Source organism: Chiloscyllium punctatum, chromosome 15 (genome assembly GCF_047496795.1).
Source record: "Chiloscyllium punctatum isolate Juve2018m chromosome 15, sChiPun1.3, whole genome shotgun sequence".
Taxonomy (NCBI): domain Eukaryota; kingdom Metazoa; phylum Chordata; class Chondrichthyes; order Orectolobiformes; family Hemiscylliidae; genus Chiloscyllium; species Chiloscyllium punctatum.
In genome coordinates, this window is record NC_092753.1 from 22,898,598 (window position 1) to 22,923,178 (window position 24,581).

Below are 24,581 nucleotides of genomic sequence, written 5' to 3' on the forward strand. Positions count from 1 at the left end.
TACCATGTGGCACTGAGTCCAAATCTAACCCAGTCAGGGGTACACAGCAGAGAGAGATTCCAAGCAAAAGAGGCAGGACAGAGGGAGAGAACTCAATAGACTGACTCAACAGCAGCACTTCTGATCAAACTGATTGGGTCCTAAAGGACATAGTTGGATTGAGACTGCAGTGGGTGGTAAGTGAAACGGGAAAAACATGCTTGACCCCATGCTCACCAACCTGCCAACTGCAAATGTATCTGCCGATAGCAGTATCAGTAAGAGTGTCCACTATGTAGTTCTGAGAACAGTACAGCACAGGAACATGCTCACCATATTATGCTGAACATGAAACCAAATTTAACTAATCCCTTCTGTGTGCCCTTGGCCCATATCCCTCCATTTCCTGCATATTCATGTGCTCATCGAAAAGCCCCTTAAATGATCCTATCATAATTGGCTCCATCACTGCCAATTAATTGGACTTTTGCCTATCTCTTGAAGACCTTTTCAAATTCTTTATTAACCTCATTGCAGGTAATACAAAAGAATATTGATTTTTTGCAAGTTGGTACAATATTAGTTCCAACAAAGTTATGTGGTTACACTTAATGTTAGAATTCTTTAACTGACAAGTTGTGAGCAGTTTCTTTCTTGCCTTATTAATAAACAGCCCTACCTTTTCCATTGGGTGTCTTACAATGTTTTCATTCAACCCACATTCCAATGTCTGCCAGTTTCTGTACCTGTGATTCAATTCTCCCTGTAATAACATCGGGCCGCTTTTCCTATCTGAGACTGATTTGCTTGCATAATTTTATTTGAGTCCTTTCTCCTAATGCTTTTAGTGATTTTTGTTTTGTATCTAGGTAATGCTATAACTATTCCAGAAACTATATCTATGAATATTTGAAGGGTGTAAACTAAACCTTTTCTTAGTATTGTGACAGATCCTTAGGCCTTCAACATGCACCATCCTATGAAACCCAATCTGAAGCCCATCTAACCTACACTATTCCAATCTCGTGCATATGCCTATCCAACTCTAAATGCCCTTAGAGTTGGCGAGTCTACAAATGTTGCAGGCAGTGCATTCCACGTCCCGACTACTCTCTGAGTAAAGAAACAACCTCTGACATCTGCCCTTTATCTATCACCCCTCAATTTAAAGCTATGTCCCCTTGTACTAGCCAGCACCATCCGAGGAAAAAGGCTCTTGCTGTCCACCTGATCAAAACCTCCAATTATCTTATGTGTCTCAATTAAGTCACCTCTCAACCTTCTTCTCTCTAAAGAAAATAGTCACAACTTTTCCTCGTAAGACTTTCCCTCCATACCAGGAAACCTCCTAGTAAATCTCCTCTGAACCCTTTCCAAAGCTTCCACACCCTTCCGATAATGCGGTGACCAGAACGGCACACAATACTCCAAGTGGGGCTGCACCAGAGCTTTGTACAGTGACCAGAACTGTACGCAATATTACGAGTGTGGCCACTCCAGGGTTTTGTACAGCTGCAGCATGACCTGATGGCTCCACAACTCAATCCCTCTACTAATAAAAGCTAACACACCGTATGCCTTCTTAACAGCCCTGTCAACCTGGGTGGCAACTTTCAAGGATCTATGTACCTGGACACCGAGATCTCTCTGCTCACCTACACTGCCAAGAATCTTACCATTCGCCCAATACTTGGCATTCCTGTTACTCCTTCCAAAGTGAATCACCTCACACTTTTCTGCATTAAACTCCATTTGCTACTTCTCAGCCAAGTTCTGCAGCTTATCTATGTCTCTCTGTAACCCACAATATCCTTCGGCACTATCCACAACTCGACCGACCTTAGTGTCATCTGCAAATTTACTAACCCATCCTTCTACAACTATCCAGGTCATTTATAAAAATGACAAACAGCTGTGGACCCAAAACAGATCCTTGCAGTACACCACTAGTAACTGAACTCCAGGATAAACATTTCCCATCAACCGCCACCCTCTGTCTTCTTTCAGTTAGCCAATTTCTGATCCAAACAGCTAACTCACCCTCAATCCCATGCCTCTGTATTTTGTGCATTAGCCTACCATGGGGAAAGTTATCAAACATCTTACTGAATTCCATATACACCACATCAACCTCTTTACCTTCATCTACCTGTTTGGTCACCTTCTCAAAGAACTCATTTAGGTTTGTGAGGCATGACCTCCCTTCTCAAAACCGTGTTGACTACCCCTAACCAACTTATTTCTGTTGAGATGATTATAAATTCTATCTCTTATCACCCTTTTCAACACTTTATCCACAACTGAAGTAAGGCTCCCTGGTCTATAATTTCCAGGGTTGTCTCTACTCCCCTTTTTGAACAAGGGAACAACATTTGCTGTCCTCCAGTCTTCTGGCACCACTCTTATCAACAATGATGACATAAAGATCAAAGTCAAAGGCTCTGCAATCTCCTCGTTGGCTTCCCAGAGAATCCTAGGATAAATCCCATACAGTGCAGGGGACTTATCTATTCACACTTTCCAGAATTGCTAACATCTCCTCCTTCTGTACTGCAATCCCATCTAGTCTTGTAGCCTGCACTTTTGTATCCTCCACGATAACCTTTTTTTTCCCCAGTGTGAATACTGATGAAAAATGGTCATTTAGCACTTCCCCATATCCTCTGACTCCACGCACAACTTCTCACTGCTGTCCTTGATTGTCCCTAATCTTACTCTAGTTATTCTTTTGTTCCTGATATACCTATAGAAAGCTATAGGATTTTCCCTGATCCCACCCACCAATGACTTCTCATGTCCCCTCCTGGTTCTTCTTAGCTCTCTCTTTAGGTCTTTCCTGGCTAATGTGTAATTCTCACTCACCCTAACTGAGCCATAACATTTCATCCTGATGTAAGCCTTCTTCTTCTTCTCGACCAGAGATTCAACTTCCTTCATAAACCAGGGCTCCCTCGCTCAACCAACTCCTCCCTGCCTGACAGGTACATACTTATCTAAGACACGCAGGAGCTGTTCCCTAAATAAGTTCACATTTCTCGTGTGTCCATTTCCTGTAGTTTCCTTCCCCATCCAATGCATCCTAAATCTTGTCTAATCGCATCATAATTGCCTTTCCCCCCGATATAACTCTTGCCCTGCAGTATATACCTATCTCTTTCCATCGCTCAGGTAAACATAACTGAATTGTGGTCACTATCACCAAAATGCTAACCTACCTCCAAATCTAACACCTGGCTGGGTTCGTTACCCAATATCAAATCCTATGTGACCTCGCCCCTTGTTGCCCTGTCTACATATTGTGTCAGGAAACCCTCCTGCACACACTGGACAAAAACTGACCCATCCAAGCTACTTGAACTATAGTATTCCCAGTCAATATTTGGGAACTTAAAGTCCCCATAACAACTACCCTGTTACTCTCGCTCCAATCGAGAATCATCTTTGCTATCCTTTCCTCTACATCTCTGGATCTATTTGGAAGCCTACAGCAAACTCTCAACAGGGTAACCTCTCTTTTTCCTGTTTCTAACCTCAGCCCATACTACCTCAGGAGTTGAGTCCTCATCAAACGCCCTTTCTGCCACCGTAATACTGCCCTTGACTAACAATGCCACACCTTTCCCGCTTTTACCATCTTCTCTGTTCTTCCTGAAACATCTAAATCCCAGAACCTGCAAGAATCATTCCTGTCCCTGCTCTATCCATGTCTCTGAAATGGTCACAGCATTGAAATCCCAGGTACCAACCCATGATGCAAATTCACCCACCTTATTCTGGATGCTCCAGGCATTGAAATAGACACACTTCAAACAAATTCTTTGCTTGCCAGAACCCTCTTGTGACCCTGAAACCTTATTTCGGACTTCACTACTCTCAATTTCCATGTACTTGAACTATAATTTCAATTACCATCCTCTTGCTGAATTAGTTTAAATCCCCCCGAAGAGCATTAGCAAATGCCCCCAACCCCAGGATATTGGTATCCCTCTGGTTCAGGTGAAGACCATCCTGTTTGTACAGGTCCCACCTTCTCCAGAATGAACCCCAATTATCCAGGAAACCAAACCCTTCCTCCTGTACCACCCCTGTAGCCATGTGTTCAACTCCTCTCTCTCTCTCTCTCTCTCTCTCTCTATTCCTCGCCTCACTAGCACATGGCACACGCAACAAACCAGAGCTAACAACTTTGTCTGTTCTAGCTCTAAGTTTCCATCTTAGCTCCTGGAATTTATGCCTGAAATCCCCATTTCTCTGCCTACCTATGTCATTGGTGCCTATGTGGACTTGGGGCTGCTCCTCCTCCCCCTCAAAGATCCCAAAAACATGATCAGAGACATCACGAACCTGGGAGGCAACACACCAACCGTGAGTCCCTCCTGTGCCCACAGAACCTCCTTTCTGTCCCCCTAACTATGGACTTCCCAATGACTACTGCTCTGCTCCTCTTCCCCTTTCCCTTCTGAGCAACAGGGACAGACTCTGTGCCAGAGCCCTGTGCCACATTGCTCACCCCTGGTAAGTCGCTCCCTCCAAACAGTTTCCAATATGGTTTACTTGTTGTTGAGGGGAACGGCCACAGGGGATCCCTGCACTGCCTGTCAGTTCCCTTTCCGTCCCCTGACTGTAACCCATCTGCCTTCTTGTACCTGAAGTGTGACTACCTCCCTGTAACTCCTCTCAATAACCCCCTCCGCCTCCTGAATGATCCGAAGTTCATCCAGCTCCAGCTCCAGTTCCCTAACGCGGTTTTCGAGGAACTGGCGTTGGTTGCACTTCCCGCAGATGTAGTCAGCAGGGACACAAGTGGTGACCCTTACCTCCCACATTCTGCAGGAGGAACATTCAACTGCCCCAATCTCCATCCCCACTGTTCTCACCTCCCAACGAGATGACTGAAAACTGAAAAAAACGAAACCAGTCACCTTATCAATTGGTGCACAGAACCTTTTATTTTGGTTAGAGGAGGAGGTTGGGTGGGAGACACTACCCAAGGAATACTTTAGGTAAAGCAACCTCCCAATTAAAAAGCCTCACTTACTCAGCAGTCAAGTGACTGCTCTGGCTCGTGTGTGCTCTGCCTGTACATGAAGCAAGTTTCTAAACTTTACTCCCACCTTCCCATCGGGCCTCTGGTCCTCGCTGTCGCTCCTTCCACTGCAACTGATCTTGGTAAAGGCCCCAGCAATCTTTTCGCTTACCTCTTTCAATAACCTGGGGTAGATACCATTGGGCCCTGGGGACTTATTCACCTTAATATCCTTCTGAAAACTCAGACTCCTCTTCACAGAGAGAATATCCTCTATTGCATTGCGTGGCCCCACCACAGTGCTAGACGGGACAGAATTCGAAAATATCGACAAAAAACAGCAGATGCTGGAATTCAACACATTCAAGCAGCAAGTTGGAACAACACAGTGAGGCAGGCAGCACCAGGAGGGTGGAACAACACAACAAGACATACAGCACCAGGAGGCTGGAACAACATAGTGAGGCAGGCAGGACCAGGAGGCTGGAACAACACAGCAAGGCAGGCAGGACCAGGAGGCTCGAACAACACAGCAAGGCAGGCAGCACCAGGAGGGTGGAACAACACAGCAAGGCAGGCAGGACCAAGAGGCTGGAACAACACAGCAAGGCAGGCAGCACCAGGAGGCTGGAGCAACACAGTGAGGCAGGCAGCACCGGAGGCTGGAACAACACAGCAAGGCAGGCAGCACCAGGAGGGTGGAACAACACAGCGAGGCAGGCAGCACCAGGAGGCAATAACAACACAGCAAGGCAGGCAGGACCAGGAGGCTCGAACAACACAGCAAGGCAGGCAGCACCAAGAGGCTGGAACAACACAGCAAGGCAGGCAGCACCAGGAGGCTGGAGCAACACAGTGAGGCAGGCAGCACCGGAGGCTGGAACAACACAGCAAGGCAGGCAGCACCAGGAGGGTGGAGAAATCAACGTTTCATGTCTAGCCCTTCTTTAATCCTTTGATTCTGAGCGTCCACCATCGGCTAATCCGCCACACTCCAGGTACATTCCCCCTTTTGGCGGGGATCCTGACTTGTTGCTTTGATCTTTGGATCAACAAGGAGGGATGTGGAAGCTGTTTTTGCAAGCCTGCCTGTTTGCAGCCATTTTAGTCAGACATTATATTGTTCTCACCGGGCTTGGCCCCTTGCTCTGGGTGACCCCGAGCAGACTAGTACATTCTGCATTAACCACATAAATTCCACTCTTCCCACATAACTTCTGCTTTTTTATCTGCAGCTACCTGCTAAGCAAAAGCGCAGCCCAGCCAGATTTTATAAATGGGCAAATCTAGCCTCTGGAATGTGCATTGACTCAAGATCTGAGAACAATAGCTTGTTATGTCCAGTCTAAGATAAGGCCGACCTCAGACTCTGCCTGGTATATTGTCATGTAGGCCCTCTAGTGACTGTAGTTGGTGTCTGATTGAGCAACTGGCAGCTAGTTCTCTATTGTACTATATAAATCCACAGTGATCTGGAACGCTTTGAAGTAATACCGGACTGTACGAAGAAAAGGTGAGTTCCCGAAGGTCTGAGTCTGGAGAATTTCTTCAACAACTTGAAACGTTGATTTCTCCACCTCTTAATGCTGCCTGGCATGCTGTGTTCTTCCAGCCTCCTGCTTTTCTACCTTTGAATAGACATGGCCACTCAAGACTGGGCACCCATGAGGCACTGTGGGCCATCGACAGCAGTCGATTTCTACTCCAAAACAATCTACAACCTCATGGCTTGACATATCCCACACTCAACCACTTCCCATCACACCAGGACTTAAAGTCTGTTTCAATGAAAATTGCAGCTAAAAAATGTGTTGCTGGAAAAATGCAGCAGGTCAGGCAGCAACCAAGGAGCAGGAGAATCGATGTTTCGGGCATGAGCCCTACTTCAGGAATGAGGAGGGTTTGCCAAGCAGACTAAGATAAAAGGTGGCGAGGAGGGGCGTTGGGAATGTGATAGGTGTAAGGAGGTTAGATTAGATTACATACAGTGTGGAAACAGGCCCTTTGGCCCAACAAGTCTACACCGCCCCACCGAAGCACAACGCACCCATACTCCTACATCTACCCTGTTACCGAACACTACGGGCAATTTAGCATGGCCAATTCACCTGACCGGCACATCTTTGGACTGTGGGAGGAAACCAGAGCATCCGGAGGAAACCCACGCAGATTCGGGGAGAACGTGCAAACTCCACATAGTCAGTCGCCTGAGGCAGGAATTGAACCTGGGTCTCTGGCGCTGTGAGACAACAGTGCTAACCACTGTGCCACCGTACCACCCACAAGGTGAGGGCGCTAGGCCGGAGAGGGGGTTGGGGTGGAGAGGCCTCTTACCCGCCCTCAATCTCGTCATAGCTGCCTCTTACCCCGCCCTCGATCTCTTCATGGCTGCCTCTTACGCGACCTCGATCTCTTCATAGCGCCTCTTACCTGTTCTCGATTTCTCCATAGCCAAGTGCCGCCGCGACATCAACTGCCTCAACTTCTCCGGCCCTCTTACCCACTCTAACCTCTCAGCCTCGCAACGTGCAGCCCTCCACTCCAACCCCAACCTCACTATCAAACCGGCAGACAAGGGAGGAGCGGTGGTAGTTTGGCGCACTGATCTTTACATTGCTGAGGCTAAATGCCAGCTCGCGGACACGTCTTCCTATTGCCCCCTGGAACATGATGCCACCTCCCACCACCAAACCATCATCTCCCAGACCATCCATAACCTCATCACCTCAGGGGATCTCCCATCCACCGCCTCCAACCTCATCGTCCCACAACACTTCACCGCCAGTTTTTCCCTCCTGCCCAAAATCCACAAACCTGAATGCCCCGGCCGACCCATTGTCTCAGCCTGCTCCTGCCCCACCGAACTCATCTCTGCATACCTTGACATGGTCCTGTCCCCCTCAGTCCAAGAACTCCCCACCTCCGTTTGGGACACCACCCATGTCCTCCACCTCCTCCATGATTTTCGCTTCCCTGGCCCCCAGCGCCTTATCTTCACCATGGACATCCAGTCCCTAAACACCTCCATCCCCCATCACGAAGGCCTCAAAGACCTCCGCTTCTTCCTTTCCCGCCGAACCAACCAGTAACCTTCCACTGACACCCTCCTTCGACTGACTGAACTGGTCCTCACTCTGAGCAACTTCTCTTTCCAATCCTCCCACTTCCTCCAAACCAAAGGAGTAGCCATGGGCATCCGCATGGGCCCCAGCTATGCCGATCTCTTCATCGGATATGTGGAACATTTCATCTTCCGAGGCTACACTGGCTGAACTTCCCCTCCCACTCCACCAAGGACATGCAGGTCCTTGGACTCCTCCATCAGCAGACCATAGCAACACGACGGCTGGAGGAAGAGCGCCTCATTTTCCTCCTCGAAACCCTCCACCCACAAGGGATGAACTCAGATTTCTCCAGTTTCCTCATTTCCCCTACCCCACCTTGACTCAGTCAAATCCCTCGAACTCAGCACCGCCTTCCTAACCTGCAATCTTCTTCCTGAACTCTCCGCCCCCACCCCCCACTCCGGCCTATCACCCTCACCTTAACCTCCTTCCACCTATCACATTTCCAACACCCCTGCCCCAAGTCCCTCCTCCCGACCTTTTATCTTAGCCTGCTTGGCACACTCTCCTCATTCCTGAAGAAGGGCTCATGCCCGAAACATCCAGCTCCTTGGATGCTGCCTGACCTGCTGCGCTTTTCCAACAACACATTTTCAGCTCATCTAGTGATCCCCAGAATAACATGTACAAGTGTTCTGGCAGTTCAGTTCACTCAATGTGATATCAAGAAATGGTTGAACGCATTGGATAATGCTCAGGCTATGAGCCCTGACAACATTACAGCAATGGGTGGGTGGTGGCGTAATGGCTTAGTGGTTAGCACTGCTACCTCACAGCACCAGGAACCTGGGTTCAATTTCCCGCCAATCAGGTGAATTGGCCATGTTACATTGCCCACAGTATGTTAGTCGGGGGTAAATATAGGGTCGGGGAATGGATTTGGGTGGGTTTGACCTTGGGAGGGGCAGTGTGGATTTGTTGGGCTGAAGGACCTTTTTCCACACTGTTGTGAATCTAACCTAATAGTCGTGAAGAGCTGTGCTCCAGAACTTGCAGCTCCAAAGGCTAAACTCGTCCAGTCCTATTGCAGCATTGTATTAACCCAACAAAGTGGAAAACTGTGCATATATGTCCCAAACGCAAAAAGCAAGACAAATCTAACCCAGGCAATTACTGCACCATTAGTCTACTCATGATTATCAGTAAAATGATGGAAAGCACCAGTCAATATTTCCATCAGGCAGCACCTGCTTTTATTGTTCAGTGACACCCAGTTAGAGTTCAGTCAGGGCCACTCAGCTTCCGATCTCATTGTTTCAAAAATGACAGTGTTCTGTGTGAGACATGGTTGGAGATGTCGGTGTTGGACTGGGGTGTACAAAGTTAAAAATCACACAACACCAGGTTATAGTCCAAAAGGTTTAATTGGAAGCACGCTTCTTCCAATTAAGGCTGTTGGACTATAACTTAATGTTGTGTGATTTTGAACTTTGTCCTCCCCAGTCCACCACAGGCTCCTCCACGTCATCATCCGAGATAGTCATCATGAATTTGTTAAGGGAAGGTAGTGTCTGATGAAGGTGACTGATTTTCTTTGAAGGATAAAGAATGGATGGAGTGTATCCGATGTAGATCAACCTGATGATAAGAAGGACCATAAGACGCAGTATTTATAGCAAAAGGATTACAGTTTAATGCAGCTGAAATGATATATTAAACACATTTAGTTTAAGCCTTTCATCTTTTATAATGGGTTTACGAGTTTCCGTTCTTTAATACGAGAACCTCAGAAGCTTTTTAAAGTTACGTTGTCGAGATAACTTCAGGTTGTCTAACAAGAGATGCCATCTCAGCTCAGAACATTGCATTAAAGATGTGAGGTTAAAGTCTGTCTGTGTCCCAATCGTGAGTCAGACTGGTTCCAGCCTCCCAGTCGGAGAGGACTTCAGCGCTCTGGGACTTTCGGACTCGGACCCCTGAGTGACCATCCTCCAAGGCAGAATATGGGACAGGCAACAATGCAAAGTGGCCAAGCAGAGGCTGTTAGTCAAGTTCGGTACCCATGGGGATTACTTTAACTGGGCCCTTTGGTCCATGTCACACGACACGTGACAACACTGCACTGTATACTATTTCACGGACACTCACAAGGACACGCACACACACAAAAGCACACTCCTACCAACCCACACACACATGCATACCCTCTCTCAAACACAAGCTCTCTCTCATAAACTCACTCAAACACTTCCACATTCACAGCCACTCACGCACCTTCTCACAAACTGATACCCAGTACACTCACACACATGCACCGACACACACTCTCACAGACCTGCATATCCTTACATGCAGACACACACAGACACACACAGAGCCACACACACCCACGCATGCACCCACACACACATCACACACACACATGCAGCCACACGCACACAGAAACACACACACGAATGCACCCACACACGCAGACACACACACACAGGACACACACCCACACACGCACCCACACACACACATGCAGCCCCACACACACACGCACATGCACCCAAACACGCAGACACACACACACAGCCACACACACCCACACACAACCCCATACACACACAGTGATTCCGGGTTCTCATAAGTCTAAGCTGGACACAATCATTGCCTGCAGACCCGAACTTCATCCCCCCACCACACCATGAAGGTTAACACTTGGTCATGCCCTTACACTGGGTCATGCCCTTTCCATCTTGCCCACCGCCCCTCCATGCCCCTCTACCTCCTTCCTGCGCTGGGTTGCTCTGACAATGTCAATTTCTCTTCCTATATCAATTTCACCGCACTAGGTTTTCTTTTTCCCCTCACGAACCGGGATCACCCTACTCTGTGCTTGCTGACCCCACCCCCTACGTTTGCCCTTCAGGATAGCGCTTTGTGTTTCGTTGGACCCGCGGGAGTAGCTGCGGACGTTCTGCTTAAACCTGAGCGGATAACACTGTTCTGCTCGCAGACAGGGAGGTCTGCAGATGCTGGAGCCCGAAACATCGATTTCCCTGCTGTGCGATTCCAGCAACACACTCTCGACACTGTTTTGCCACGACCCTGTCTCGGTTCCACACAATCCCATTCATCATTAAGGCGCCACGGCATCCCAAGGACTTGGGACCCATGGGAACTAAATTATGACAGCGGCCTCAGCACTCTGCACCCCCTGACCTTGGAAAGCCCATCTTGGTTCAGGTTACCTATCTTGGGCAGGGAGGGTTTTGCGTGCACTGCCTTCCCAAATCAGTGGAAGCGACCTTCACTAAACAGCTGCCCATGACTACCCCTTGCTGTGAAGTTAAACATCACACAACACCAGGTTATGGTCCAACAGATTTAATTGGAAGCTCTAGATTTCGGACAACCAGCTGATGAAGGAGCAGCGCTCTGAAAGCTAGTGCATGCAATTAAACCAGTTGGACTATGAGCTGGTGTTGTGTGATTTTTAACTTTCTATACCCCAGTCCAACACTGGCATCTCCAAATCATGCCTTCCTGTGAAAAGCCCTTACTGCTGACTGACACCTCCCCCTCTTCAACAAAGTAAAAGAGAAAACTGCAAATCTATCAACGGGATCGAAAATCAAATTAATACATATTCCTCGAGAGGGTTCTGCTTCCCGAACTGTTACCCGGAATTCCCTCCTCTCCACAATTACTGCAGCGTGGCCTCAGTCTAATGGTTCCTCTGTTTTTGCCGTTTTTGTTTTCTAAGAAAACTCTTGAGAAGTTTTAGAAACTGAAAGAACTGCAGAATTATGTGGGGCATGGATAGGATAAATAGACAAAGTCTTTTCACTGGGGTCGGGGAGTCGAGAACTAGAGGGCAGAGGTTTAGTGTGAGAGGCGAAAGATATAAAAGCGACCAAAGGGGCAACGCTTTCATCCAGAGGGTGGTACGTGTGTGGAATGAGCTGCCAGAGGAAGTGGTGGAGGCTGGTACAATTGCAATATTTTCGAGGCATTTGGATGAGTATATGAATAGGAAGGATATGGGCCGGGTGCTGGCAGGTGGGACTAGATTGGGTTGGGATATCTTGTCGGCATGGGCAGGTTGGACCGAAGGGTCTGTTTCCGAGCTGTACATCTCCATCTCGATGACTATGACTACGCTGTAAATCAGAAACCAAACCCGAAGTCGGTGGTAAAGCTGTATTGAAGAGAAATCAGAGTTCACGTTTCGGTCCGGTGAACCTTTCTGAGAACTTCACAAGTTTTAATTGTTTGATCGTTCCTGGGATTTTCGTGCTATTTTTGTTGTTGATTGATTTCAGATGATGAGAAATCCGAAATGCTGCTTTGTGTGTATTAAAAGGTGAGGCGGGGCATCAGGAGACCGATCCACTCAGTAAAACTCCGTTTTTTATGACTTCTCAATTCTAATATTTCACTGTAAAATTTCCAACAAAATAACAACGAAATTTAGAGTCAAGAACTATTATGGCACATCAGCTGATTTCTAGAGTGCTCCCGGCTGTAGCGATGGTGGTGTAGTGGTGAGCATAGCTGCCTTCCCGGGAGTTGACCCGGGTTCAATTCCCGGCCATCGCAAGCAGGGCATTTTAACACCACTCCACAACCAAAAGAGCCGATCGATTCAGTGGAAATGAAACAACTCCGTCTGCACATCACATTGAGTCTGCCAGACCTCTGGAATGCAGACACAACTTTGAAGTTGAGGATGTCCCCAGGAGGATTAAGGAGACAAGTCGATCACGGTTCAAAGAAAGTAGAGTCATGGCAGAATTCCTTGGTTTTCCATCTTATTTCGAAAGAAATGTTTCCGGATTTCACTCATTTCAACATTACTCTCATTTTGTTTTTTGTGAACTACAGCCTAATATCAAGTGAAATGTGAGTGGACAGTTCACAAATCTCCAAACAACGTTATTTCTCATATCGAATCGGTAATGTTATTGTTTTAGGTGCAGGTCAGAAATAGGAGGAGTGGACACCAGCTGCTTTTATATTTCCAGTATGAGAAAATGATTCGATAAAACTCTGAGAGATGATAGAAATGACCACACAGTGAGTGAAAGTTTAATCCAGGATAAAGTTAAAAATCACACAACACCAGATTACAGTCCAACAGCTTTATTTGGAAGCACTAGTTTTAGGAGTGCTCCAAAAGCTACTTGGACGATAACCTGGTATTGTGTGATTTTGAACTTTGTCCTCCCCAGTCCACCACAGGCTCCTACACGTCATCATCCGATATAGTCATCATGGATTTGTTAAGGGAAGGTCGTGTCTGATGAAGGTGACTGATTTTCTTTGAAGGATAAAGAATGGATGGAATGTATCCGATGTAGATCAACCTGATGATAAGAAGGACCATAAGACGCAGTATTTATAGCAAAAGGATTACAGTTTCATGCAGCTGAAATGATATATTAAACACATTTAGGTTAAGCCTTTCATCTTTTATAATGGGTTTACTAGTTTCCGTTCTTTAATATAAGAACCTCAGAACCTTTTTAAAGTTACGTTGTCGAGATAACTTCAGGTTGTCTAACAAGAGATGCCATCTCAGCTCAGACAATGCATTAAAGGTGTGAGGTTAAAGTCTGTCTGTGTCCCAATCTTGAGTCAGACTGGTTCTAGCCTCCCGGTTGGAGAGCACTTCAGCGCTCTGTGCCTTTCGGTCTCGGACCCCTAGGTGACAATCCTCCAAGGCAGACTATGGGACAGCCGGCAATGCAAAGTGGCCAAGCAGAGGCTGATAGTCAAGTTCGGTACCCATGGGGATGACTTTAACTGGGTACTTTGGTTCATGTCACACGACACATGACAACACTGCACTGTATACTATTTCACGGACACTCACAAGCACACGCACACACACAAAAGCACACTCCTCCCGACCCACACACACATGCATACCCTCTCTCAAACACAAGCTCTCTCTCATAAACTCACTCTCACACTTCCACATTCACATCCACTCACGCACCTTCTCACAAACCGATACCCCAGTACACCCACACACATGCACCTACACACACTCTCACAGACCCGCATATGCACACACACACAGACACACACACACAGCCACACACACCCACACATTCACCCACACACACATGCAGCCACACACACACAGAAACACATTCACGCATGCACCCTCACATGCAGACTCACACACACACAGGACACACACCCACACATGCACCTACACACACGCGCATGCACCCACACACGCACACACACACAGCCACACACACCCAAGCATGCACACAAACACGCACACGCGCACACACGCTCTCACGCACACACACACACACACACACACAAACAAGCACCCACACCCACACACAGCCCCCCCCCCCCCCCCCCACACACAGTGATTCCGGGTTCTCATGACTCTCAGCTGGAGACTATCATTGCCTGCAGACCCGACCTTCATCCCCCCACTACACCATGAAGGGTAACACTTGTTCATGCGCTTGCACAGCCGTCTCTGCCCTCCCTTGACCCCGTCCTTTCCATCTTGCCCACCGTCCCTCCTTGCCCCTCTACCTCCTTCCTGCGCTGGGTTGCTCTGACCATGTCAATTTCACTTCCTGTGTTAATTTCACTTCCTATGTCAATTTCACCGCTCTGCGTTTTATTTTTCGCCTCACGAACCAGGATCACCCTACTCTGTGCTTGCTGACCCCACCCCCTACGTTTGCCCTCCCGGATAGCGCTTTGTGTGTCGTTGGACCCGCGGGAGTAGCTGCGGACGTTCTGCTTAAACCTGAGCGGATAACACTGTTCTGCTCGGAGACAGGGAGGTCTGCAGATGCTGGAGCCCGAAACATCGATTTCCCTGCTGTGCTTTTCCAGCAACACCCTGTCGACACTGTTCTGCCACGACCCTTTCTCGGTTCCACACAATCCCATTTATCGTTCAGGCGCTAGCGCTTTTTTTTATTTTAAAAATATACTTTATTCATAAAATAATTTGACGGTCTGTACAGTTGGACATGCCATATATATGTAAACATTCCATTTCCTTGCATTCCGAAACAGAGCAATCATTCCTGTTTACATGTCTGTACGATTACATTTTTAGCTGAGGCGCACGCAGAGCCCAAATGACTGTGTGGGACCCCTGTTCTTCTTTAGGCAGGCAGATATTACACGGTGGTCTTTCCCCATCGTGCCTTGGCGGCTGCTGCCCCAACCTTCAGCGCGTCCCTCAACACGTAGTCCTTGACCTTGGAACATGCCAGTGTGCAACACTCAGTCAGGGTCAACTCCTTCAACTGGAAGATCAACTGGTTTCGGACCGCCCAGAGAGCGTCCTTCACCGAGTTGATGATCCTCCAGGCACAGTTGATGTTCATCTCGATGTAAGTCCCGGGGAACAGGCAGTAGAGCACGGAGTCCTGCGTCACGGCACTGCTCGGGACGAACCTCGACAAACACCACTGCATTCCTCTCCAGACTTCTTCTGTGTAGGCACATTCCAGAAGGAGGTGTGTGACAGTCTCGTCCCCCACCCCGCACCCCCCGCAGCCGCTTCGAGGTCAGCATGCGATGCAGCAGAGAGTCTGGGTGTACATAAAGGATCTCACAGGCAGAGCCCTTCTCACCACCAGCCAAGCCATGTCTTGGTGCTTGTTGGAAAGTTCTGGCGATGACAGTCTGCTCAGGGAACCTCTCGATAGGATCCGCCCTCTCCTTCTCCGGAAGGGTCTCAAGGACACTACGTGCTGACCACTTCCTGATTTACTTGTGGTCAAAGGTGTTTTTCTTCACAAACTTCTCCACGAAGGACAGGTGATACGAAACGGTCCAACTAGTCGGAGCGTTCCGTGTCAGCGAGGCCAGGCCCATCCTTCGCAACACCGGGGATAGGTAGAACCTCAGGACGCAGTGACACTTGGTGTTTGCGTACCGGGGATCCACACACAGCTTGATGCAGCCACACACAAAGGTGGCCATCAGGGTGATGGTGGCATTGGGTGTATTTTTTCCCCCATTGCCCAGATCTTTGTACAACGAGTCCCTTCGGACCCGGTCCAACTTTGACCTCCATATAAACTGGAAGATGACTGCAGTGGCACATGTTCTGGGAATAGGCCAAACCTCTGCCACATATAATAGCAATGATAGTGCCTCACACCTGATGACCAGGTTTTTCCCGTGATGGAGAGCGACCGTAGCTTCCATCTGCCCAGTTTCTGCCTCACTTTGCTGATACGCTCCTCCCAAGACTTGGCTCATGCCCCAGCCCCTCCCGAACCAAATACCCAGCAACCTCAGGTGGTCAGACATGACGGTGAAGGGGATCGAGGATTGGTTGGCCAAGTTCCCGAAGAGCATGGCCTCGCTCTTGCCTCGGTTTACCTTGGCCCCAAGTCCCGTTCGAACTGGTCACATATGCACGTGAACCTGCGCACGGACAGTGGATCCGAGCAGAAAATGGCGACGTCATCCATGAACAGGGAGGCCTGAACCTGCAGGGCCCCCCTGCCAGGAATAGTCACCCCTCTCAGGCTCGCATCCTTCCTGATGGACTCAGCAAATGGCTCTATGCAGCACACAAACAAGGCAGGAGAGAGAGGTCAGCCCTGCCTGACTCCAGATCTGACTGGGAAGCTATCTGATTCCCACCCATTGATTGAGACTGCACTGACAATGTTGGTGTAGAGCAGTCTGATTCAAATGCAGATTCCCTCCCCAAAGCCCATTTTGGAGAGAACATCTCTCATATACCTGTGTGATATCCTGTCAAAGGCTTTCTCCTGGTACAGGCTGATCAGGCAGGTGTCCAACCCTCTGTCCTGCACACAGGCTATCGTATCCCTGAGGAGTGCGAGACTCTCAGCAATCTTCCTGCCCGGTACAGCACAGGTTTGGTCAGGGTGAATCACTGACCCCAGAGCAGAGCTGACCCAGTTGGCGATTACCTTTGACAGAATTTTGGAATCCGCATTCAACTGTGAGATTGGTCTCCAATTTTTGAGTTCCTCCCTCTCCCCCTTCCGCTTGTAGATGAGGGTGATGATGCTTTTCCTCATGGATTCACTCATGGTACCTGCCCGAATCATACTGCCATACACCTCCAGCAAGTCCTGGCCAATCAAGTGCCACAGAGCGGAATAGAGCTCGACCGGTAAACCGTCACTTCCGGGAGTTTTATTCTTTTCGAAGGACTTGAGGCCCTTAGTCAGCTCGTCCTGAGACAGCGGCTGGTCCAGCCTCTCGTGTGTTCTGTCATCTAAGACCTCCGTGACAGAGGAGAGCAACCACTGGGAGGCCGAGCTGTCGGTCAGCTTCGCGTCATACAGACTGGCATAGAAGGATTTACTGATCCTCATGATGTCAGCCTGAGATGACGTTATCGAGCCATCTTCATGGTTCAGGCTGCTGATCACAGAGCTCTCTTTGTACACCTTCTGGAAGAAGAAACGTGAGCACGTCTCATCCTGCTCCACGGAGTGGACCCTGGACCGGAAGATTATCTTGGTGGCCTCCAAGGCTATGAGCGAGGCTTGCTGGCCCTTCAACTCCTTAAGGTCCTGCGTGACATCGACCCCCATCGTCTGCAGCAGTAGCAGGTTCTGCATACTTTCCTGGAGCTGGGACCAGAGCGCCACAGCATCCCAAGGACTTGGGACCCATGGGAACTAAATTATGACAGCGGCCTCAGCACTCTGCACCCCTTGACCTTGGAAAGACCATCTTGGTTCAGATTACCTATCTAGGGCAGGGAGGGTTTTGCGTGCCCTGCCTTCCCACATCAGTGGAAGCGACCTTCACGAAACAGCTGCCCATGACTACCCCCTTCTGTGAAGTGAAACATCACACAACACCAGGTTATAGTCCAACAGATTTAATTGGAAGCTCTAGATTTCGGACAACCACCTGATGAAGGAGCAGCGCTCCGAAAGCTAGTGCTTCCAATTAAACCTGTTGGACTATAACCTGGTGTTGTGTGATTTTTAACTTTCTATACCCCAGTTCAACAATGGTATCTCCAAATCATGCCCTCCCGTGAAAACCCCATACTGCTGACTGATACCTCCCCCTCTTCAGCAAAGTAAAAGAGAAAACTGCAATTCTATCAACGAGATCGAACTTCAAATTAATACATATTCCTCGAGAGGGTTCTGCTTCCCGAAATGTTACCCGGAACTCCCTCCACTCCAGACTCACTGCAGCATGGCCTCAGTCTAACCGATTCTTTTTTTGCCCATTTGTCTTCCAAAAACCCTCCCCAAGTTTTAAAACCGGAAAGAACTGCGGATGCTGTAAATCAGAAACCAAATCCGAAGTCGGTGGAAAACCTGTATGAAGAGAAATCAGAGTTCACGTTTCGGACCGGTGACCCTTTCTGAGAACCTCACAAGTTTTTAATTGTGTGATCAGTCCAGGGTTGCCCTGGGATTTTCGTACTGTTTTTGTTACTGATTGGTTTCAGATGATGAGAAGTCCGAAATGCTACTTTGTGTGTATTAACAAGTGAGGCGGAGCATCATGAGACCGATCCACTCAATAAAACTCGATCTTTTATGATTTCTCAATTCTCATATTTCACTGCAAAATTTCCAACAAAACACCAACGAAATTTAGAGTCAAGAACTACTATTGCTGGTGGAATGCACTGCCATCGACGGTGGTATAGTGGTGAGCATAGCTGCCTTCCAAGCCATTGACCCGGCTTCGAACATTGCCAGACCTCTGGAGTGCAGACACAACTTTGAAGTTGAAGATGCGCCCAGGAGGATAAAGGAGTCAAGTCGATCATGGTTCAAAAAACCGAGAGTCATGGCAAAATTCCTTGGTTTTCCATCTTATTTCAAATGAAATGTTTCCGGATTTCACTCATTACAACATTACTCTCAGTTTTTTTTGGTAAAATAAACCTGGTGTTGTGTGATTTTTAACTTTGTATCGGAATGCTGTTGACAAACTGAGGGCAGAAGCTGGAAGAGGGGGAAGCGGACAGATACATTCAAGGACAAAGCGAAGGAAGATGGAGTGGATTTTTCTGATAGAGGTGTACAAGTTAATGAGAGGCTTAGCCAGAGTAGATAGGCAGAGACTTCCCCACCCCCCACCCCCGGGCAGAAATGGGTGTCACAAAAGGTCATAATTTTAAGGTGACTGCAGAAAGGTATAGGGGCAATGTGAGAGGTAGGTTCTTTATTCAGAGAGCGGTGGGTGTGTGGAATGCACTGCCAGCGGGGGTAGAAAAGTCAGTGACATTAGGGACATTTAAGCAACTGCTGGACAAGCACATGGACGGCAGTAATTTGCAGGGTGTGTAGATGTGGTTGATGTTAGATAAATGCTCAGCACAACATGGTGGGCCGAAGGGCCTGTACTGTTCTGTCCCATGTGGTGTCCGCTGCTCACCGGTGCCAGTAGCTGCCCCTCAGCCAGGTGCTCTGCCAGCCGTTGTCCTTCCTCGCCAGCGCCAGACGCTCCAGGTTCCGGGGGTTGCGGTTCACAAATCGCGGCGAGACCGTCTCGTTCTCTCGCGTGTCCGGAGCGATCGAGGATTCAGCCGAGGCCGACATCAACCGCCAACCTTCAGGCCCAGAGAGAGAGAGACGGGGTTAATGCAGGGGCACATGGGTCATCACTGCTGACAATGGCCGGGTGACAGGGGCATGACTCTGCCCACCCCGTACCTGCTCGAGCGGGAGCCGCCACCGCCGCTCGCTCCAGCTGCAACCCGAGAGCGACCACCACCACCTCCATTGCGCTGAGAACCCCGCCCCCTGACGTCACTACGGGACACGTAGCCCCGCCCCTGACGTCACTACGGGACACGTAGCCCCGCCCCTCGACTTCACTCCCAGATTCTCAGATCTGTCCCCTGAAGCCTCGCCCTCCGCCCATGGACACCAAGTCCCGCCCACTTATTACCCGCCCTGGCAACGAAGCCCCGACCCCGAACGCCTCACCCAGTTTCCAAGCCACGCCCCCGGGCAACCAAGCCACGCCCCCCGGACATCCTTCGAGGACACCTCGCCTGGCCTCCGACGCCTCTCCAGGATTTTGGGTTCATGCCACACTACAGGGGACCGCACTACACAATACCCACACACTGTTACATACTCACATGGACCCTATCATACACACACATACACCACCCACACTCACACCCATGTACACACTCTCTCACAGGCTTATTCTCCGTCATACTCATGCACACACTCTACTTAGAATGCACACACGCAAACACACCCTCTCACAAGCATTAACACTTACATGCACACACTCACAGTCTTTACGCATATAAAATCACTCAGAGTCTCTGAGACTTACGTACACGCACACACTCATATAAGTCTATGGGGTGATTTTGCGTTTACAGTATTGTAATTGCAGATAGATTCTATTTTGTTCAAAAAGCACACAAATTGCAAGCAGTCAATGCAGGCAGTCAATCCATGTAACATTTTACAAATTCCTACTTTGGAAATAGAACCAGTCTGGCTCAAGATTAAGATACAGACAGGCTCTAACTTCACACAGTTAATGCATTGTCTGACCTGAAATGTCATCTCTTTTCTAATAAAACCTGAAGTTATCTCAAGCATGTGACTTGAAAGAAGTTCTGGGATTTACATATTAATGAACTGAAACCTGCAGCCCATTCTAAAAGATGAAAGACTTAACAGCAATCTAGGTTTGTTCAACATATCATTTCAGTTGCATGACACTGTGATCTTTTTCTATAAAGTCTGTGTCTTATAGTCCTGCTCCACAGCTCCCTCATGAAGGAGCAGTGCTGCGAATGCTGGTACTTCCAAATAAACCTGTTGGACTACAACCTGGTGCCGTGTGATTTTTAACAATCTCCATCCCCTGTCATCATCCTCCACACTATCACATATCTCATATCATCCCCATCCCTACACTGTTCCAAACCTCCACACCATCGTCATTCCACACACCATGTCCATCATTACTCTCACTTTCCCACACCATTTCTCTCATCCCATTGGACAATCTCCACGTCAAGCAACACATTCATCCCAACTATTAGCCCCCATCGAATTGGCCACTCCCCTCATCCAAGGTAACTGTCTATAATTTTCAGTGAGGCCCCACATCATCTATCTACTCAGCATTGTGTTCTGGCTCAGATTCCTCAACTTCTCCTCATATGACAACCCAGAACCATTCTTGTAGACCTTCTCTGGCACTTCCTTGGGTAACACATCCCTCCTTTGACACAGGGCTCATAGCTGCTCACAATGTAGAAAATGCCGTCTGACCAGAACTTTGTACAGCCTCAACAGTTCACTTCTGCTCTTGTATTCTAGTCCATTCAAAACGAATGCAAACATTGCATTTGCCTTCCTAACTGTTCACTGAATCCACTTGATACCTCAAAAGATTTCTGAAATAAAACTCCGAAATACAGTATCCACATCCTTCATCCTGTGTCCCACTGCCCACCTCACCATCACTGCCATGTTATTGGCGAGTTTCCATGTTCATCACCAAACCTCCTCTGCACTATCTCCCACATCCTATTGGCCATTCCCAGAGTCCAACATTACTGGCATCCCATTGGTCAGTTACCATGGCCATCATAGCTCTCCATACCTAACCCACCATCACTCGAAACCCAGCATGCACATCTCCATGTCCAGTCTCCATGTACATTATCATTCTCTTTCTCATATATACCTCACCAACATTCCCATCCTATTGGCATTCATACCATAATTCCTCTGCCTGTCCGCCAACATCATCACACCAACACCAATGGCCAATCACCATGCCCATTATTACTCTGACAGCTCATCATTGCTGCGAGCCCAGTCACTCATCTCCTGAGGATGCATAATTCTGTCTTCTGTGATGATACTGTGGCTTTATGTATTGTATTATGACACGGTGGTGAACTCCTCTGTTAATTAAACGAAACACCCACAAAAGTTCACCTCACCTCATAATCTGTTAAAATATGAGTAATAGAGAACATCCAAATTCCACTATGTAGAGAAAATAACATTAATTTATTCCTTAACTCTAAAAGTGAAGATTAAACTACAATTCACAACTCTAAGCTCCTTCCTCCCTCTCTTAACTGCTTATTGTCTGCCTACAATTCTATGACAATGAAATCTTCCAATAAAAAACATATTAACATTACATCAATTTAGTTTCAAAACCATACAGTGGTTGTCGTCTCCGGTGCCTATCTTCTTTTGGCTGAAGATCTCTCTGGGTTGCTTTCTGCCTTTTACTGTGAAGATATTTCATATGAAGAAGATACCTCTGACAGAGAGTGTTTTTGAATGGCAGTCTTTCTTGATAGCAGTTACTCTCTCAATAACAGTTGCTCTGTCAGACTTTCTAAATGCCAGCTTTTTTTTAATACCCCAACATCAGATCGTCTCACTGGTTGTATGTTTGCAAAAACAATAAATACAAACGCGATTGGGTTTTAGTATCCTGGGGCATAATTCAAAATGATTGGTTAAGTTTGAATTCTTGTCAAAGCAGCAACCAACTCATGTGTCCATTTCACAGACAAATTATACATATTTTCAAATTTCCAATACTCTCTGAAACTGCCATCTAGTCACCACAGCTGCGTGACAGCTCTCAGTTCAGAACAGCATTTACTCTCTCTTAAACTTCAACTTCATAACACCTCCCCTCCGTTAAGAAAAAGATGGACCATCATAATGAAACAACTGCTTCATCTTTTTTTCTAATTCTTAAATCCCATTACAATAAAATACATAAGACATTAATTTAAGATCATATTAAATTTCTGCACACATATACATAACATAAGGTATCTGTCCAATCTTAGTTGTAATTTATCTGTTGAATTCACAATAACACGTGCTGTCAGATGAAATTCCTTGATGGCCTTTGTCTTTGCGATCCTTGAGGTCAACCTTCCATGACAGATTTTATGCCCCAAAACCATCACCTCGGTTTTCGCAAATTCAGTTTTCTTTACATTTATTACGGCTTTATTTCTCTTAATTGTTCAAAGAGCTCTGCCAACTGTACCATGTGATCTTTCCATGACTCGCTAAACATCAATATATCATCCAGATAAACTGCACAGTTTGTTGACTCAACCACAATTCTGTTCATAAATCTTTGGGATGCGGCTGGTGTGTTCTTCATTCGACTTTGAATTGATATAGCCCATTTGGGATGACAAACGCAGAAACCTCTTTCACTTTCTCTGATAAAGGTACCTGTCAAAAACCACACAGTAAGTCCAACTTTGTGATGTAACTAGTTTATCTAACCTTCACCCTACAGTCCTCCAATCTTGTATGAGTCTGATTTTGTTCCGGCATTGATCTTCCAATAGTCCACACAACACCATTGAGTCTTGTCAGGTTTGGGAACTATCACGATCGGCGAACTCCACTTGCTCTGACTCAGTTCGAAGATATCTCCGTTAAGCATCACATCCACTTCCTTCTGGACCTGTGTGGCTTTGAAATGAAGAGGTCTGCAGGGGTGTTATTTTATGCATCAGCATTCCCAACTTCCAACTCATGCATAACAGTATTAGTCCTCCTCATCTTATTCCTGCATATGTTGTCATGCTGCTGCACCAATCATTTCAACTGGATTCTTTGCTCCTGAGACAGAGAGTTCATTAACCTATCCCACTTCTCAAGGACTTCCTCACTGAGACAATGAAATGTCCCCCCTACCTCCACGTGGATTGGATTCTCAGACGGGGAGTGTGAGGAGCGTTTAGAGACAGCCTGCAAAACCTCGCTCCTGAAGAAGCCCAAGGGTCTCGCGTGTTGGGGAAATGGCTCATTCATAATTTAGGAGGCCTGCGGAGGCTCTCTCTGTGGATGGGCACCGTTTCGCTGAGTACCTGAGGGTAGTGCATGGGTGGACTGCTACAATAGGGGCTGTGATCCAATAATCCCTTGTCCAGTGACCCTACTCTCTGTGTCCCCTGCATTGATCGGTATTCCTGTCCCGACATCACTGTGCCTGGCTACGACTTCCTCCCAGTCTAATGGTTCCTCTGTTTTTGCCGTTTTTGTTTTCTAAGAAAACTCTTGAGAAGTTTTAGAAACTGAAAGAACTGCAGAATTATGTGGGGCATGGATAGGATAAATAGACAAAGTCTTTTCCCTGGGGTCGGGGAGTCCAGAACTAGAGGGCATAGGTTTAGTGTGAGAGGCGAAAGATTTCAAAGCGACCAAAGGGTCAACGCTTTCATCCAGAGGGTGGTACGTGTGTGGAATGAGCTGCCAGAGGAAGTGGCGGAGGCTGGTACAATTGCAACATTTTCGAGGCATTTGGATGGGTATATGAATAGGAAGGGTTTGGAAGGATATGGGCCGGGTGCTGGCAGGTGGGACTAGATTGGGTTGGGATATCTGGTCGGCATGGGCAGGTTGGACCGAAGGGTCTGTTTCCGAGCTGTACATCTCTATCTCGATGACTATGTCTACTCTGTAAATCAGAAACCAAACCCGAAGTCGGTGGTAAAGCTGTATGAAGAGAAATCAGAG

At 47.7% G+C, this 24,581-nt stretch overlaps 1 protein-coding gene across 1 annotated transcript in view; it reads right to left on the reverse strand.

The window, feature by feature from the left end:
* The window catches only part of LOC140485960 (large ribosomal subunit protein uL18m-like), an 86,731-nt gene extending 66,971 nt beyond the window's left edge, over nt 1-19,760 (reverse strand). The window contains exon 1 of the mRNA XM_072584402.1: nt 19,459-19,760. Coding sequence (XP_072440503.1) covers nt 19,459-19,622 — 164 coding nt within the window. The 5' untranslated portion in view covers nt 19,623-19,760. The remainder of the gene's footprint in view (nt 1-19,458) is intronic.
* Nucleotides 19,761-24,581: the final 4,821 nt, after the last annotated feature.